At 38.2% G+C, this 19,404-nt stretch overlaps 2 protein-coding genes and 1 long non-coding RNA gene across 3 annotated transcripts; all 3 read left to right on the top strand.

Moving 5' to 3' along the window:
- Window positions 1-1,423: 1,423 nt before the first annotated feature.
- LOC122821107 lies at window positions 1,424-6,725 on the top strand. The gene is made up of 3 exons (XR_006368916.1): window positions 1,424-1,511; window positions 6,189-6,336; window positions 6,625-6,725. It is a non-coding gene; the product is annotated as an uncharacterized LOC122821107 (long non-coding RNA).
- A 1,238-nt stretch (window positions 6,726-7,963) lies between these two features.
- Window positions 7,964-10,554, top strand: LOC122821078 (ladderlectin-like). Its single transcript, XM_044098952.1, has 6 exons — window positions 7,964-8,141; window positions 8,227-8,327; window positions 8,996-9,108; window positions 9,222-9,356; window positions 9,435-9,546; window positions 10,189-10,554. Exons 2-6 carry the CDS (start codon window positions 8,252-8,254, stop codon window positions 10,257-10,259), a joined length of 507 nt encoding a protein of 168 aa, XP_043954887.1. The 5' UTR covers window positions 7,964-8,141; window positions 8,227-8,251; the 3' UTR covers window positions 10,260-10,554.
- A 409-nt stretch (window positions 10,555-10,963) lies between these two features.
- LOC122820999 (selection and upkeep of intraepithelial T-cells protein 8-like) lies at window positions 10,964-19,195 on the top strand. The gene is made up of 6 exons (XM_044098786.1): window positions 10,964-11,125; window positions 14,043-14,393; window positions 14,478-14,691; window positions 16,935-16,999; window positions 17,280-17,396; window positions 17,565-19,195. Exons 1-6 carry the CDS (start codon window positions 11,080-11,082, stop codon window positions 18,176-18,178), a joined length of 1,407 nt encoding a protein of 468 aa, XP_043954721.1. The 5' UTR covers window positions 10,964-11,079; the 3' UTR covers window positions 18,179-19,195.
- Window positions 19,196-19,404: the final 209 nt, after the last annotated feature.

Below are 19,404 nucleotides of genomic sequence, written 5' to 3'. Positions count from 1 at the left end.
TTTACTGCCAACTATTTTATTCCAGTTTGTTAGGAAGGAAGGGAAGGTGACTCAGATGTATAACCGATTCAATTTTCATAATCAAGAGTTGATTGTTTTTAAATGCTTATAAATAGCAACACAAAGATATTGGGATGTTAATCAAATTAATCAAAGTTAGCTTTGAAGAGGCTTATTCATTTGTAAGTTCATATTACTGAAAGCATGAAAGAATATATTAGTGAAATTTAAAACAGTTTTTGCAGAGGATTCATGAACGATATGAATATGCATGTTTAGATGCCACACAGTGTAGATCTTAGTAAGGATGACTTAGTCATTTATAAAACCCTGAAACAGTGAAGAAACACAAAATGACAATTCTTCATTTATATTCTGATTTTATCTCATGTTTTTTTCACCTAAGACTCCTTAATTTAAACTACATTTTACCAGTGCAATAGTTTTTTATTCCATTGTTTGTTTTTTTTTGGTGGGTGATTCTTACTGAGTAGCACAGCAGATAAATGTTGGGATTGTTGTCTTACGACAAGAATGCAGTTTTTTCATGGCATGTTTTCACTCTGGGTTCCTCCTACAGTCCAAACCAGGAATGTCAGGTCAATCGGTCTGGGTATGTGCATGGAGGAACTTATGACCTGTGTGTTTGTGTTGACCTGTGATGAACCGGCAGCGTTTCCAGGGTCTACCTGGAACTTTGCATGCATCTCTAGCATGTCTGGTCATGTTCTTTAGTTTACCTACAGGTGAAAAGAGAAACCCTGTTTAATGGGACTCTGGTTTGGGAGAAGAGCTTGTTGTCAGTGGCCTGGTGGCTGACAGCGTCAGTGAAGTGACGGGTTCCAGTTTGGGCAAAAATGATTGTTTTCAAACCATTTTCTAAAAACTGGGTCAAATCTGACCCCAACAACACAAAGGTCATTGTTTTCACCGTAACCTTGTTCCTGAAACAGATGCAGCCATTTTAACGGAGGTGTAGTATGAGTCTGATATATATCATATACTTATTAAGGTGTATGAAATATTAAAATATCTCAAATATGTGTGGATCTCAGCACAAGGGTACCTCTGGTGTCAATCTGTGGATACCAGGGATCCACTGCATTTATACCGAGTTATCAGAGATCCTTAATTAAAATCAAATGCTACCAAAAGTGCTAAGCTAGCAAAAGATAGTAAACTGACCACCTGTTTGTAATTTAATCACAGTAGAAATCCAGGCATTCCTTAAACCAGTGTTTCCCAATTCCAGTCCTCAGGCCCCCTGCCTGCATGTTTTAGGTGTTTCCCTTCTGCCACACACCTGGATTGAATCTTTGGGTGATTAACAGGCTCCTGCAGCACTTGGTGGCTGCAGAAGATGTCATGCAATCATTTGAATCAGCTGTTCTGGTATAGAGGCAAATTTAAAACATGCAGAGCAGGGGGCCTGAGGACTGGAATTGGGAAACACTGCATTAAAGGACTCAGAGCTTTGCTGATGGAGAAAATCCCGTCTGAGACATCAAGAGGTCAGGATTTGACCTGCAGAGCAGGAAATACTCAAACATGAACTTGAAGAGATTATATGAAGGCAAAGCCTCAGTATTTCCTCTGGAACATGTTTCAAACTATATGCCCATTAAATTAAGATGATATGATCAATTATATCTAGGACTGTGGTGGTTCTGTGGTGCTAGAAGGTCATTTTATTTTTTATATTTGAAGCTCAGTGAAGATGGCCTTTGACAAAGATGTAATCAGACATAAGTGTAGCAACTAGTACCAGCATGAGCTGCACTTCAGATGTGAATGATGAGATGGAGATCACTAAAAGGAGGATTAACAGGCAACAAAAGACAATGAAGATCTCAACAACATTCTGCTTTTAGCCAGAATGACAAACCAACAATCCCCCAAAGTTTCTCCAAATCAGGGGTCTCAAACTCCAGTCCTGCAGGTTTTAGATGTGGCACAGGTACAAAACACTGGAATGAAATGGCTTAATTACCTCCACCTTGTGTAGATCAGTTCTCCAGAGCCTTAATTATTCTTTTCAGGTGCAGCAGAGGCACATCTAAAAGTTGCAGGACTGCGGCCCTCGAGGACTGGAGTTTGAGACCCCTGATATAGTGCATTATTGATTGATAATGCACTATATCTTCATTAAGGAGCCACACATTTACTCTCTGGTTTCAACATCGGCCCTCTCATCTGACTGCTCCACATTTCAGCATAAAGGAACATTTGGGCCTCAAGCAAGAACACAAATTCATTTATCTCAAGTTGCAGCTTCCTGCAGTGGTGAGTTAGCAGAAACGTTGCACTAGAAGCACCAATGTGTCTTTATGGCCGATCATAACACTATTTCTCAATAAGCGCTATAAAATCAAGTGCATAAATTTAACAAAATGCTTTTTACTAAACCTTCATGTTCACAGTGTGGGTTTAAGTCACTTCTTCTGTTCTGAAGACCCAAAGCTACCAGACAACCCAAAGTTAGACTGAAACAACAATAACAGTTAGTGTGACATTTATTAAATGACCTTCAGCAGACATTTGTTTACAGTTCTGTCAGTTGTGGTTTTTATTTTTTTGAAATGAAATGAAATGAAATTTATTCGAACATGATACAAATATAAAAATAAAATAGTGCACAGTAACAAGAAGTGCATAAGAAAGAAGAGAAAATACAGATTTTTAGTTTCAGTTAACATATCATGCTCAAAATGGGGTAGGAAGAAGTGAGAACTTATAAACTCCTACCCCTAAACACTTGAGACTTTAGAGTCCTACTGTCATAAAAAAAAAATCAAAATCAAAGTAGCAGTCAGAAGTAACAGTTACTAATATTTACCTAAACATTTTCCCATTTTATGCTGGTTTATCTTTCTAAACCCTGACACCAAGTTGTTATCTTCAATACACACCTTATTGCTTTCTGTCCCCATATGAGTATCTATTGAAAATTACCTCTTTATACTTTCTTTTGAATTGTGTTAAACTATTGCTTTGTTTTAAATCTTCATGTAACTTATTCCATAACTTTACACCTTTAATTGAAATACAGAAGCTTTTTCTTGTTGTTCTAAAGTTGCGGATCTTGAAGTTTGAGTGACCCCTTAAGTTATACCCCCCTTCTCTTTCAGAAAACGTGCTCTGTATGTGCTCAGGTAACAACTTTTTAGATACCTTGAACATAAATTGAGCCATTTTAAATTCTACAAGCTCGTCAAATTTGAGAATTCTGGATATTATGAAGAGCGGGTTTGTATGCTCATAATAACCGACATTATGGATAATTCTAATGGCTCGTTTCTGCAGGACGGTTACCGGATGTAAAGAGCTCTTGTAATTAACTCCCCACACTTCACAGCAATATGATAGATATGGTAAAATCAGAGAGTTATATAGAATATAAAGTGATTTAGCATTCAATACATGTCTAGCTCTAGCCAATATGGATATACTTCTACTGAGTTTACTCTGTAAATGTTGAATATGAGGTTTCCAACTGATTTTGTCATCTATTATTAAACCGAGGAACTTATTAGCAAAAACCCTTTCTAGAGTTACGTCCTCTATTTGAACTTGGATTTCAGTATTTTTATAACAGTTCCCAAAGACCATGAATTTCGTCTTGTCCAAATTTAGGGATAATTTGTTATGGACAAACCATATCTTTAACTTACTAATCTCTGAAGTGACTGTTGAGAGAAGATGCTCTAAATTGTCTCCTGAGGCTAGAATATTTGTGTCATCAGCGAATAAGATAAATTTTAATACATTGGACACTTTACTGATATCATTTATACTTTTTATTTTCAGTAAGTGAGAACTGAGAGAAGGAGGAAGATGTTCAGCTAAAGTTTAAGGTTGTGGAATCAAAACAAGGGAAGAAAGTTTTAATTTGATTGTTTCACAACCCGTCCAGTCAGGAAGGATTGTGGGATTTATCTCACTAAATATTCCAGCCTTGCATTTTGTAACTCTAATAACTGTATCTGCTTGACATGGGGAGCCATCAGAGAGAGGATTATCATCCGTCCATCCGTCCATCCATTTTCTGTTCACCTTTGTCCCTAATGGGGTCAGGAGGGTTGCTGGTTCCTCTCCTGCTAACGTTCCGGGTGAGAGGCGGGTTCACCCTGGACAGGTCACCAGTCTGTCGCAGGGCAACACAGAGACACACAAGACAAACAACACACTCACACACACACTCACACCTAGGGAGAATTTAGAGAGACCAATTAACCTGACAGTCATGTTTTTGGACTGTGGGAGGAAGCCGGAGAACCCGGAGAGAACCCACCATGCACAGAGAGAACATGCAAACTCCATGCAGAAAGACCCCGGGCCGGGAATCGAACCCAGGACCTTCTTGCTGCAAGGCAACAGCTCTACCAACTGCACCACTGTGCAGCCCAGAGAGAGGATTATCATCCTGAAAATAACTAAATACATTGAGGGGTTTTACATATTTAGTTCAGGTAGCAGGAATCACCAAGTCCAGTCCTGCTGATCTGCTCTCCTCCAACTTTAAGATGCGTCTGAATCAAAAGGTTGAATCCCTCTTAGCAGAATTCATCATGCAGCTCTGCAGAGACTAAGTTTGAAAGCCAGTCGTGGGTTGTTTGTGTTATTGACCATATCAAAATGCTGTTTTTAATAAGCATGCTGCAGAGAGCTGTTTGATAAATAATGCATCCAAATTAACTTGAAGTGTGCATTTACTTTAAGTGAAACTGATATAACAGGATGCTTGCAGATCAAACAAAGTTCTCTGTGACAACTCCCTGATTCAGTTTTATGTTTGAACAGACACTCATCCAGCAAAGACACAGAGTACAAACATGAATAAACATCTAAATTATTATTACATGTTTTATTCACAGAGTCAAATAATAATAATGTTGAACAGGGACTGATTCTCATGACGTTTTCTCCTTTTTTCCAGAAAACGTTGAGGATTTTAATCTCACTGTGGTTTAATATTTACAAAGGAATGTCACCTTTGACCTTCTAGTGTCACAACAATATTTTTCACCTGAATGTGAATAGAATAAACACTCAAAAGTGCTTTTACTCCGGCTGGTCTGAGGAGGGCAGTTGAAGGAGTTTGAAAGTACTTGTTTATGTTCAGACAGAGGATCTGAACTGGGATGAAAAGGACGACCAGTTTACCTCCCTCCACTGATCTCCACAGTGACCAGATCTCAGTCCAGTAAAACACCTCTGGGGTGTATCACCAAACATCTGCAGACTTCAACACAGACAGCTCCACTGTCCTCAAGGCTTCTTCAGTTTGCTCAAAAGAATATTGTGATCCACTGGATCAGAAGCAGAACTGAGATCTAACAGGACAAGTAGAGACACAAGTCCATTATTTTAGGTCATCAGAGTTTCATTAATGACATTTAAAATGTGCTGTCAGTGCAGCGATGGACTCCAAAACCAGACAGAAACTTTCCAAACAGAACTGTTTTACTGCCAACTGTTTTATTCCAGTTTGTTAGGAAGGAAGGGAAGGTGACTCAGATGTATAACCGATTCAATTTTCATAATCAAGAGTTGATTGTTTTTAAATGCTTATAAATAGCAACACAAAGATATTGGGATGTTAATCAAATTAATCAAAGTTAACTTTGAAGAGGCTGATTCATTTGTAAGTTCATATTACTGAAAGCATGAAAGAATATATTAGTGAAATTTAAAATGTAGTTTTTGCAGAGGATTCATGAACGATATGAATATGCATGTTTAGATGCCACACAGTGCAGATCTTAGTAAGGATGACTTAGTCATTTATAAAACCCTGAAACAGTGAAGAAACACAAAATGACAGTTCTTCATTTATATTCTGATTTTATCTCATGTTTTTTTCACCTAACACTCCTTATTTCTTACCAGATTATTAAGCAAAATTAAACTCAATTTTATCAATTGAATGTGTTTTTATTATATTTTAATGTTTTTATGTTTCTTATTTGTTAGTTGTCTTGGATTGTTGTCTTGCAACAAGAGCGCAGTTTCTTCACAGCGTGTTTTATCTCTGGGTCAGTGGCTCCCCTGACCGTTTAAATATGAATGTTGGGTCAACAGGTCACTCTAAACTGTCTCTGTGTCTCTGGGTCTGGATGATTTTATGTCCTGTGTGTTTGTGGATGATATATTTGTGTTCTCCTGTGATGGACTGGTGGGTTTTCCAGGGTCTACCTGTTTGGTCCTCAATGCCCCCTGGAGAGATTCAGCAGCAACACGCAGGCTGCTCTGATAAACAGGAACAGAAATGGTGGCGTGTTGAAATATTTTGGGCCCTTCCAAATTCATGAGCCATCTATACCCACTAACACTGAGGTAAACATTGCACACTTTGCTCTTAGATCCAGTTAATAAATAACGTCACGATAAGTTAAAGACTCCATAGTGTTGGCAGATAAACATGAGCTGCATTAAGATGCAGCAAAGCCAAAATGTATGAAACTATTATTTGCACAACAGTTTTGTGCTGATGAAGCATTTCTCCCCTCAGACGGTTTTTCTGCTTTGGTTTGTTTTTTTGGTTTTGTTCCAGTTGACCATAAAGTCTCCAACGTGCCATTTGTCAAACTTCAGTCCAGGATTAATGCCAGTTTTCTTCAACAGTGACTTTCTCATTTCTACTCTCCCATGAAGCTCTGACTGGTGAAGAAGGAACATCTGAGACGCTCATCCTGGCTGTAATATTAACTTCCTGTTCCTGTTCCTATCCGTGGTGTTTAGTGTCGGCTTTGACCCGTCATTAAATCACTAAAATATTTACTCAAAATGTTATTTTTGGCAGATTTGTTTTTTTTTATAACTCTTGTTAACTTCATTAGGCTTCCTGTTTCATCAAAAAATCTGTTTTAATATTTTTTTGTGTGGTGTCCAGTGACTTTTTTTGCAGCTTTCACTGCATATTCAATTAGAAAAAAAGTGAAATGGTCCTTAAGAGAAGCATTAATATATATTTGGTTTTTATATTATCTGACTGTTACTGAGGAACATTAGAAAATATCTTTTGAATCGATGTATTGTGTTCATTGATTCTGAAAATAACAACATTAATTAGAACTTATTCCAGCCTCTCATATGAGATGCTGAAGCTTGTAACTCCTTCATAAATGTCCTCAGTTTATAGTCAGTTTGTGAGGATGAGAAATGAGCAAATGGTTTTTACTGTTCCTGGTCTAAAGGTCCACACACACTCGGGCCGACTTCAGTCTGCAGAGGTCAGCATGTAGCAGGTATATGCTCATTTAGGATAGCTGCACGTATAGATTTGAAATTATTACTTCAACCTCAATTGTGCTTTTGGAACACAATAAGCTAAGATTATTGTGAACGGATGCCATTTGATGAGTTTATTTCATCGCAGCTCCGATGCACAGCAGGATGACTCGGCAGCGGCTCGCTGACTGGCTCGCAGGATGAAGATGTGACTGCCATTTTCTGTCGCAAACTGAAGCTGAGGCTTTCTGGATGGAGCAGAAACAGAGCTTGGTGCCCAACTAGCTCATCAAACTTATTAGTTTCCATTAGGATTGAGAGAAATAAAGGAATTGGTCACAAGAAAACAGGCAGTCAGAACGCTTGAGTATGAAGTCTGAAATGACGTCCGCAGAACTTACAAAATATGTCCAGTTGCACAAGTATGTGGGGCATTGAGGTTATCTTCCTTTTTTAGTCTAAGTTGAAATTAAATGATAAACATACACTACAAGGATAATAAATAGTATTTATGATTGTAGGTGGAAGCAAAGATTTGGACTGTGACCTTTGAATAAACTGCACAAATAAACAAAGACTGCCAACAAGAAGTTAACAACCAGACACATTAAAGTATCGGCCCGAGTCGCTGCACTTTCAGCTGATATCCATGCAACATTAATTCTAAGAACTCTTCTTGCCGCAACTGTCACGTCCATGACAAGCACAAAGAGGAGGTTTAGTTTTTGTCGATGGTGAGTGATGAGGCAAGGTTTGAACCAGATCTGATTATGAAAAGCAATTCTGAGGAATTTGTACCAGCATCATTTCCTCATGTTGTGTCAAGAGTAGAAGCTCTATAAGTATCCAGAGATTCTGCAGTGAAGGCTGAAGGTGCTGGCTGGCTGAGAAGACAGATCATTCTTCATCAGGTCTGCTGATCAAATTTCTGCTCGTCTTTCATTCGACACGTTTGAATATTGTTAACATTTATGCTTTATTTCCTTTTGCCTCCAGTTTGCCTCATCACTGCATCGCCATCATGAAGTTGTCGGCTGTGTTCCTTCTTGTTTTCTCCATGGTGGCTCTGACCAGCGGCCTCAAGTACACGGTTTGCAGTGAGTATTTATTCATTATGAAGCCCAGGTTAAGTTACTGAGACACAGAAACACAAACTAACTCTACAGCTGCTCCACATCGTGGCTCTACTGATAAACTTTATTTGGTGTTTTTTGGAAGTGTGACTGTTTGGAACCCAAATTCTGGTTCTTAGTAAATATCACATATCTTCACTTTACTAAAACATCACACACACTTTTTCTTCAGTATATTTCATAGATTTATTATGTTAATGTTGTTACTGTTCCTTGTACACTGAACACACATCATGTCACTGGTTTTCCTGTCATTGAGGGAGTTAATTTTTTAAATAAATGTAATGTTGGGTCATTAAATTAATGCCACATACATTAGAGGAGGTAGAGGAGTCTGAAGATCAACCACTGTCCTGTTCTGCTCTGTCATGAGAGATTTGACTGAAAAACCATCCAACAGGTCATATTTACTCATTTTTATTAAACAATGGTGACTCATCTGATGCCAACAAAGTGACTTTCTCACTATATTTAGCAAAAAAGCATATTTTTCAGACAAAAAATAAAAAAATCAGCTTTCAGCTAAAATGGGACTCGACAGGTCAGACTTTTTAAAGGTTGATCAGCCTGAAAACTGGGATCAGTTCCCCCCTGATGCACCTCTTGACTGGAAGTCTGTATTTGTTTGTCAGGATTCCGACGGATGTGCTTCCCGGTTATTAAGCGGTGTCCTCGTGGCTGGCTTGAAATCAACGGTCGCTGCTTTCTCTATGTTGCCAGACCCTGCACTTGGGCTAATGCTGAGGTGATTTCCAACAAAAATGTTCTCTTATTTCCTCTTGCTCTCTTTTATTTCACTCTTCTTAACTAACAAAATCCAACTAACAACTCAGAAAATTGTGGTGTGTTTTTCTGCAGAAAATCTGTCAGGCTTTGGGAGCAAACCTTGCATCGGTTCACAACGTGTACGAGTACCACCGGATTCAGGTCCTCATCCGTGTAGTAGGTCATAACTCCAGACCAACATGGATTGGAGGATCTGACGCACAGCAGGTATTTTTGGCAGCACACTTTATTGTGTATTTCATGAAACACTGAATGAAACGTGTCATCTGCTGAACACTATTCCAGGAGAGAACCTGGTTGTGGAGCGATGGAAGACCTATGAGGTACACCAACTGGTGTCGAGGAGAGCCGAATAATGCTAGAGGCAAGCAGCACTGTCTGCTGATGAACTGGTCAGGTGAGGAAAATATCACACGTCTGTTTTGTCAGTTGATAAAATGGCTTGTGGGTGAAAAGCTCGTTTACTCTGCATGTAAACGTTTTTGCAGACACACATCTGAAGTTAAATCAGACAAAACTTCTGTTTTCTGTCAGTCAGAATTACCCAAATTATGAGAAAAACTAAATAATATTACTTTGAGATTTAATAGTAATTTTCTTCTCATTCGGATGTTTTCATTCATGTTGGTCAGTATCAAGGATAAATGTCTTTTAAACTGTATGAAACTTTAGGTTTTCTGACCAAAATGTGTAAACTTCTCAATTTGAAGAAAATTACAAAAATGGTTTCTCAAATGGTTTCGTTTTCTGACATTTATTGAAAAGAAATAATTCTAGTAACTCTAACTGACCATAGAAACAATAAGTTTATACTAATTTAACTTCAGACAAGATATAATTGTGTTTGTGTTTTCATTTGGTATAAAACCGTCTGGTTTTAACTGTACATTTACTGTAGCAACAGCAGGAGTTTATCTTCAGTTTTTGTGGCAGGAAGGTTCATTTCATCATCCCTTCCAATCATTTTCATATCACTGCGTCGGCCACCTCAGGGTTTCAGCTCATGATGTTTCACTCATGTTTGTTCTCTTGCTTTTAGGTGGAAAGTGCTGGGATGACTATTACTGTGATTACCGTTGGCCTTCTGTCTGCGCCAAGAAACTCCGATGAATGTGAGGTTCCCAAAGAGGCCAGATGTGTAAAACAGAACCAGTGGAGGATCAGTGCCAGGTGTTTCTGTTTTCCTGCCTTTTTAACCTTCAGAAAACCCAAAAGATATTTCTGCTTCTTTACATCCTATAATTTCTCTCTTTAATGCAACCTAAGGAATGAAGCGACAAGCAAACAGCAGCTGGATTGTCTCTCTTTAATAAGATCAGACTGAATGAGTTGTAAGAAAGAATCTTCTATGCAAAACTTTCTTCTATTCTTTCGCAAAGCAAAAATAAAATTTTGAGGAATCAAATCGAGATGGTGTGGTTTATTCATCACATTCTTGTGATGTTCTGTTTTCTGAATTATTTTTTAACATCAGCACTTTGTGGTTATGCTTCCAATAGTTGCCCACCAATCACCCCCGATTAAAACAAACAGCAGAAAGATTTGAGAAAGACACTGGAAACGATTAGTAATCAGGTTTCAAAATAAATCTTTAAAATCTTACAAATCATTCAAGAAGAAGATGGAAAGTCAGTGGAAAACATGGAAAGCAGAAATGTGGCTGTAAGTCCAACCAGAGGTGGAGCATAGATGATAAGAGTTAAAATTTGTGAAAAAAACATGTCAGGATGAGTCATCTCTCCATTCAACATTTCACAATCTTCAATACGCCTCAGTCTAAGCCCCGCCCACAAGAGAGAGAGAGAGAAAGGGAGATTTCCTGAATGAAGTTTGATCAGATCCAGATCAGATGTCTTGAAAACGCCTTTAGAGCTGCGTCCAGATGTGGAAAAGTTTAGTCAAACTTTTCTCATAGAAGCAGAGAACAGTGATGTATTTTTGTCTTTACTTTGTTCTGGGACTGCTCTCATCAACAGGTATGTGTAGAAGAAAGTTTGAAGTTATTTGCTCTGGATTTCATCTTAATGAGTTACAAATGTACCTGTAAATGTTGAATGTGTTGTAAATTCAGTAAAAATAACATTTAAAGTGAGATTTAATTTCACTGGAACTGTTGAAAGTTTTCCAGATTCTTGTTTCATTCTGTTTTGCAGTATAAACAGTTAAAGTGCAGCTGCTCCAGTTTGTTTCTTTTAAACAAATACCAGTTTAAACCAGTACTAACTGGTATTAAATGTAACATGAAGTGATGTTTAGGTTTGCTTGACGTGTTGAGTCATGGGTTTATTTCATTTTACACTGATCCACGTCAGACGGGATTTCCAGCTTTCGTTAACTGATCTGATTTGGCTCCAACATTCAGGCTCAAGTTCATCTCTTGTGTTTACTTTAGTTTTCTCTCCGTCCCATTTGCTCGTAATACTAGTTTGTTCTGTGGTCTCTGATGTCAGACAGGGTTACAGGAGCAGGTGTTTTTACATGAAGTGTAACAGGATAACTGAGTCTTGTGACAAAGCCTGTAGAACTCATTGCTGCTCGAAATATTGGGAAATATTTTCTCTTTCAAAAATGATCCTAAGGTTGTTTAGTAGTGCAGCTGGTGACTCTGCTGCCTTTTAGCAAGAGGGATCCAGGATTCCCAGCCCTCCTTGGGTCTTCATGGTTCTCTCTGGTCTGCTGGCTTCCTCCATTAATCCTAAACATGACTGTTAGACGAGTCTAAATTAATGCTGAGGTAAAGGAGAATTTAAATAATCATTTATTGTGTGTGTGGGTGTGTGTATGTTGGACTGACCTTATTTCCTGTGCACCCAACCTTCTGGCCAATGGTTGCTGGAAAAAGGGCACCAAACACTTTGCAGGCCCCATCCAACTCAGACCAGACTGAATACAAAACGTTACAATAGTTGCCAGAATTACCTTTTAATTTGTTCTTGTTTAATTATGCTGTGTTGTGCCTTGTCAGTGCATGATATGCAGCAGGTCCTGAGCATGCTCAGAGTGGAGAGAGATAGAGGTGTATGGTTGGTAGTTTGTATTGGTGGTGGTAGAAATCCTGGCCATGCTCTGTCTGATAAACAGAGAGAGCATGAGTGACGTCTGTGTTGTGTCTTAATACGGTTATGAAACTAATGATAGTTTATTTTTCTGTCTGGAAGATTTATTTGCTTGATCCATTCAAGTTGCCGGGTTGTGCAACAGAACCAGAACTCCTGACTCTCAACAAGGCCCCACCCATCCTAACCTCAGTCCTGACGTAAATCAGAGATGTGAGCTCTAACGTCTGGGACACATTAAACCACTTTCATTGTTGATGATGTTTCAACAGGAACTTCTGGTTTGGAGGGGAAAAGTTGAAGTTGAGTTGGAGGCCACAAGCTGAAACACGTTGCTCTGCAAATAAATGATTTTCAGTTTTAGTAACTTCAGTCCCTTCAGCAGATCTTTGACCCTCTGCTCTCCAAAAATGGCCAAAACATTTTGGGATTTCAGGCTCCTGTCTGGTCATAAACTGTTCTGTTGTACTTTATACAGCACATTCTAACGTGACTCCTGTTATATATATATATATATATATATATATATATATATATATATATATATATATATATATATATATATGTTGAATAAATATTAATCTATATGTGTATTATTTTCTTCTCAAACAGTATTAAAACTGGTTTTAATACGACTTACGACTCAATGCTTTCTGTAAACTCAAGAACTCGCTGTAAGTTACGTTGATGTAGGATTTGGAACAGAACAGGAATTCTTTAGTTTTCCCACGATGGTGAAATTTCTGTACAACAGAACCGACGTGACAGGGAATCAACACAAAAAGATTCATACAAAGATATAGATATACAAACATCTGAAAATAAAAATACTGTTACAGCAAGGACAAGATTTGAACATAAATATTGTATAGCTATGAAATGTAGTATATCCCAGTCCAAAATAATGAGCCACTCAGTAGGTTAATTTAAATTTATTGCAAAAAATGTGCAATAAAATTCATTAGATGAACATTCCTTTCCTATCTGTAGTGATCCTAGTGACCCTGAAACGTCAACAACTACGGGAATTTCCCTTCACATTCAATTACACTGCAGACTGCAGCCAAGACTTTGGAGACATTGACATTTGTTCATGATCATAACATTATGTCCTCCTGCATTAAGCTGTGCACTTTTTGACTAATCAGCTGTTTCCTGAGTAAATCTGTTTCAAAGTTGCACAACATTCAAAATCTTCCGGGGACATGTTGTAAACACAGAGAGCATGATTCACGTCTGTGTGAATCGTGCTCTCTGAATCACGCTACTGAAACTGACAGTTTATTTTTGACAGTCTGGAAGATTTATTTGCTTGATCCATTCACGTTGCCAGGTTGTGCATGTGAACTGTACTTCTAGGAGTGGAAAGGTTTAAGGTGACCACACCCTGAAGGAGCTGCAAACCTGCTGGGTTTTATCTTGTGCACGCTGGAGTTATTGTTCATACTTTGCCCGAACAAGTTGTCTGAATCATAGACCTGATATGGTTCCTCCTTCTCACTTGATGGGAGTGTCTTCTGTGCAGAAAGGTGGGTCGGGTTCAGAGGGCTGAAAGGAAAGTGTAGGATTGCAGAATCACGTGAAGAATGGGGGAATATCTGCAGAGTTTCTTCAGAAACCTGGTTGTCTTTGCATTAAGAGTCAAATCAGTTTCTGTGATTAAAACTGAAAATCTCTAAGAACTGGAGAGAGAGTTTTAAAAGGAGAGAAAATATTGTCATAATTTACTATTAAACTACTACTTTTACTTTAGCCTAAACAATATTTATTTCACACACACGTTGTTTATGAAATTAAAACTTTTATCATGTTTTACATCCTTTATCTTGTCTTGCAGGTTGTTTCTCTGGGAATCTTAACCCCCAGAAGGTCGTGACCTTTGCAGGTGAGAATGCCGTCCTGCCCTGCAGCTTGACGACCTCTGGCAGTGATGACCTGCCAACAGTGGAGTGGTCCAAGGAAGGCCTGAAGCCGAACGTGGTCTTCTTGTACCGCAATGGCTTTGAGACGTTTGAGATGAAGAACCTGGACTTTGAGTTCAGGACGAGTCTCTTCATGAGGGAGGTGAAAGACGGGAACGTCTCTCTGAGGATCTCCAACGTGAAGCCGTCAGACGCCGGGACCTATCAGTGTTTGATCATCCAAAGGAACGGAAGCAGAGAGGCTACCGGCGTGCAGCTGGTTGTTGGTATGACAGCTTCAGTTTGCCTTTTCTGTAAGCTCAACATTTTCCAAACTAATACTGGATTTTAATGTTCGCTCATTTCTCCAGCTGCAGTGTCCGAGCCGAGGCTTTCGGTGGATTCTGATCAGAACCAGAGAGTGACGGTGGCCTGTGAGGCGACCTGCTGGCTGCCGGCTCCGCTGATGGAGATGGTGGATGAAAAAGGGAGGAACATCACATACACTGTGGAGACACGAAGAGCAGATCCCACTGAATGTTACACAGTGAGGCAAACGGCCATCGTGCAAAGTCACACAACCAGGTAACAGAAGAACTCTTCATGTTTTCCTCTGTTTCTGCCTTTTTACTCAACTCTGGGCAAAAAGGTCAGGATTTAATTTAGTTGGTTGGTCAATGAACCAACCAACTATTCAATCATCTACCTGCTTACTGTTAAACTTTACCAGCTTGGAAGATTGAGCTTCCTGCTTTTCTTTTCCTTACTTTCCAACTACCAGAACACAGAGCAAGATGTTGCTGCACAACAGAGTTACTAGTAGAAAGATTAAAATGAGAATAAAAGAAAGAAACTAGATAAAAATCAAAGTCAACATTATTAAATTAGCACATTTCAGAAACAAGGCAGTTCAAATTAAAGAGACATAATAGAGCAACCAATTATGGAACAACCAATAAACATCAAAATCATCAACCAATCACCCATCAAGTATCAATATTCCCTCCTAACAGGTGGAGATTTTAGCCTTGATTTGAAGGATATCAGTGTTTCGGCTGTTTTGCAGTTTTCTGGAAGTTTCTTCCAGATTTGGGGTGCAAAGAAACTGAATGCTGCTTCTCCATGTTTGTTTCTGGTTCTGGGGATGCAAAGTAGACGAGAACCAGACGATCTGAGAGGTCTGGAAGGTTTTATGGCTTTAATGTAATTTGGTGATAAGTCAAATTTTAGAATGGAAACTATCTACCTGGTCAAGATTAAGCCGAGGAGGAAGAGTAGATTTGATAAAAAGGTTCAGCTGTATGGTCCATAATTGTTGTAATAACATCCGTTTTACTAAGGGAGTCGACGGAAACTTTCCTCTCTGAGATAACAGAGAAATGATCAGACAGGACGGCATCACCTACAAACACTGGAAACTTTTACACCTTTACTGATAATCAGGTCTGGAGTGAATCCTTGATGTTTTGCTGCCTGTTTAACACGTTGAGTCAGACCAAAGTTTTAAAGTATTTCACAGCTTTTTTCCCTCTTTTATTTCTATAACATTAATTCACAACTGATCATCTCAAGGCACTTTACCAAACAAAAAGAAACAATTTCAGTTCAAGTTAATTATTAATTATTCAGAGTAGCTGACAAAGTTGAGTCCCAGCAGATGGATGGATGTTAAAGTCAATTATTAAACAGTTAAAACCAAAGCTTATTAAAGATAAGAACTCACTAAAGTCATTGAAAAGTTTTGCCACATACTTTGGTGCTTTGCATGAAGCTTTTTACTCAAGAGTCAAATTTAATTCATTATTTTCATCCAACCATTTTTCTGTTAGAAGTGATGAAGTCATGAACTAAAAGTCATTTTGCTGATATTATATTTATCAGAGCCAGTTTAAGTGACTTGGTGGTAAATAATTCTTCAGATTGAAGTTGCTTTAGCCAGAGAAAATAAATCTGAGCTTTGACTCTTGACCACTGCAGTTACCTTTTCTGACTTTTGTTCATTTTCTGGTAGTAATTCAGACAGAGATTCTCTTGAATTGCACCATCAGGGAACCAGAAGCATTCTGGAGGAAGATCTGCTTATCGGTGACAATGCAAAGAGCATCACTGCACTTTGTGACTGTCTGTGAAAACCATTACAAAAGGTTGCAGGAAACACAATGATGCAATTCTGCCACCTGCTGACATCCAACAGTTGCTGCAGCTGAAAGAGTGAAAATATTTCAAGATTTAATTTTTTTGTCATTTTAATGATTGACTCAGGAAATGAACTCCAAAAATTCAGAAAATAAGAACGTTGTGAAAAAGTTAACTTTTAATGTCAAACACTTTTCAGCTAATTAACTCAAATCAGGTCTTGAGCCTCCAGAAAATGGTCATTTTCTCCCTTTACAGTAAGAGGAAAAGAATGGTGGCTTTTCACAGAATGCTGTATCCAAGTATAGTTGTAGAAAGTTGAGTGGAAGAAAAAAGTGTGCATCAGAAACAGTGATGATTGCAGCCTTAAGAAAAGTGTTAGATCCTGGACATTTTATGAAAAAGGTTTAACAAAAAAGGTTGTTGAGGGTTCAAATACGAACAGGCCTAAAATAAGTCAATATGGCCTTTCTGTGTCTGACCACTAGAGGGAGCTCAAAGGCAGTCATTAGGAATCTGCCAGAGTTTTAGAAATGGTGGGAGATTAATGTTATCATCTGTTTACTGTTTTTAAATGATAATAACAAGGGCAAGACAAAGTGTTAGCAGGAGTGTTCATAATGAGATTAAAACTAGGTCCAGAACTACAAGCATAGAAGATAATTAATTTAAACACTGATTTGTGTTAACAGGATTGTCTGCAGAGTCAAACAGCCACAGACCAACCAGAGCAGAACTGCAGAAATCCTCCTTCCAGGTACAAAGCTGACTTTTCACTTTATGATTTAACTAAATCTAATCAAAATGTTACATTTCATAAAGTCGCACCGTTTATCTATTAACGGTCTAACATTTTATTGGAGAAAAGATGATCTTACCTTAAACAACATAAAATAAAATGCACAACAGGCTAAAATACCAAAGATCGTTCAGTGACGCTGGAACAAACTCAGGTTCCTCTTGTGAAGGGATTTAATTGTTGATTAAATTTTAAGCAGTTCACATGAATATTGATCTTTTCCATGTTGTTGTTTCAGCTCAGTGGACGAGGTCCAGGCCCTGCAGTATAACTGTCTTCTGTGTTCAACTGATAGCTGCAGTTTGTTTTCTTGGACTTTGTGTCTGTGGCGTCTGGTGGGCATATTCTAAATATGGTAAATCTGAACTTTATCCAATAAATTAAACAATCAGATTTTAAAAGGGGGTCGTTAATGCAGTAGTTGATTGAGTACAGTACGCATATGATTAATTGGCATCTTAAACTTAGTTCGTTCTTTGACAGTTGATGTGAATCCTGATTATTTTTGTTTTTGTCCCTGTAGCTGAGCGGAAGCAGCAAACCCCAGGAATTTCGTCGGATCATGAATTAACAGGAGTCACCTGCGAAGACGCTTTCCTACTGAACCCACCAAGTGAGACTGATGAGGTCGACAACACAGCAAACAGGATCATTGAGAATCTGAAAAAAGAGTTGGCTGATCTCAAGTTACAGAACTGCAAGAAAGATCAGATTATCTGTAAACTGTTGGGGGAAATCCAATCCATGCCTGCTGCTTCCAAAAACAACCAGCCAGGATTTTCCCCTGAGTCCTCACTGGATTACCCACAATTCCCCAGGTCTTCAGACCACAACTCAGAGAAAAGGGAGTTTTTTGTAACAAAACAAAACTCCTCAAAACTTCTAAGCTCCGAAAACCAGAGTGTGAATCTCGGTCTTGGCCACACGAAACACAAACTTGTCCGTAATCACAGCTGTCCAGCTGTGTTGATTTCAGCACCTCTGGTCCAAAAGGATGATGAAACCGGGATGATGGTTCTGTCCACCGACCCACATCCGGACGCTCGGTTGCGTCAACGCAAACTCTCTTTAGGGGTTCTTCCATCTTTTTGTTCCAGAAACATTTACTTTCCTCTCCCTGGTTTACCAGAGCACTGAAAAACTTTTCAGCAAATAAATCAATTATTTCTAATCAAAGTTTAGCTCTAAAATGTAGGTTTTATGTTTTACAAGAGGATCAACTGTGAATTCATAAGAATGACTTTGATACAATAAGTAGCATTTATATTTCTGCTATGTGATTCTCCAGCCAGAAAAACCTGCTGAGTTTATAGAATTAGAGTAAAATAGAAACAGAATAGAATAGAAATTTCTTCTTCCAGAGAGGAAATTCTGGTGCAACTGGAAATTAAAGTTTGTACTCTTGTAATTCTTTCTTAATGCAATTCCGATTTTTACGTTTTTAACATTTTCCTCTGCTGCTTTTTCTTCTAAAAAATAAAGTCAGAGTTGATCGTAGTGAAGATGAAACTGATTTCTCTAAAGTTTGTTTCTGTTGAAAGATGAAGATTAGAAACGAACATTGATGGTTTCTTAATTTAAATATTCCCTCTTATGCACAGAGTTGCTTTCTGTCCTGCTGTAAAGACGTTGAATGTGTGCAATAGTTTATCTCCAGATACATTACTGTTACATTGCTGGTTATATAATTTAATATTTAATATCTAACACTAGTCGGCTGGATGGAAATGTGATAAATAATTTTTTTATCAGGTTTTTAAAAAGTTGTGGAATGAATCAACTTTGTTTTTATTGTAGTTGCATTCAGTTTCATGTTTTTGTGCTCCTCCTGTTAGAGTGCACACTTTGATTTTTATTTAATTGTTTGAATTAAATGTTGTTCTTTGGCAACATGTTCAGTTTCTACAGTATTGAGCTCTGGGATGGTTTCTGGGTCTTTGTCTTTTCTCCTGTTTCCTACTATAACTGTGAATGTTCATGTAAACTGCTGCACTTAATATATTTATTTTGTTTTAAGTAGGGATGTGCATTATTTCCTTTTGTATATTTTTGTTAAGTTTTAGAATCATTTTCAAAAATGTGTGTTTATTTATTCAGATTAAAATGTAAATCTGAATGACAAAAACTGTTTTATTGCTGTAATAAAAGTGAGAGAGATACAGAGGAACCCTTATTACAAAATTTAATCACTTATTAATGACCCCAATCATTAATTGCTTTTAATTTCCAGTGACTGGATGTTAGTCTGCAATGTCTGCATCTTTGTGACACTTTGATTTGGTAAAAAGGGATCAACAACAAAGAGTGAGTGAGTGAGTGAGTGAGTGAGTGAGTGAGTGAGTGAGTGAGTGAGTGAGTGAGTG

Source organism: Gambusia affinis, linkage group LG18 (genome assembly GCF_019740435.1).
Source record: "Gambusia affinis linkage group LG18, SWU_Gaff_1.0, whole genome shotgun sequence".
NCBI lineage: Eukaryota > Metazoa > Chordata > Actinopteri > Cyprinodontiformes > Poeciliidae > Gambusia > Gambusia affinis.
The sequence above is the reverse complement of the archived record's forward strand: the minus strand, read 5'-3'. Positions and strand labels throughout refer to the sequence as shown.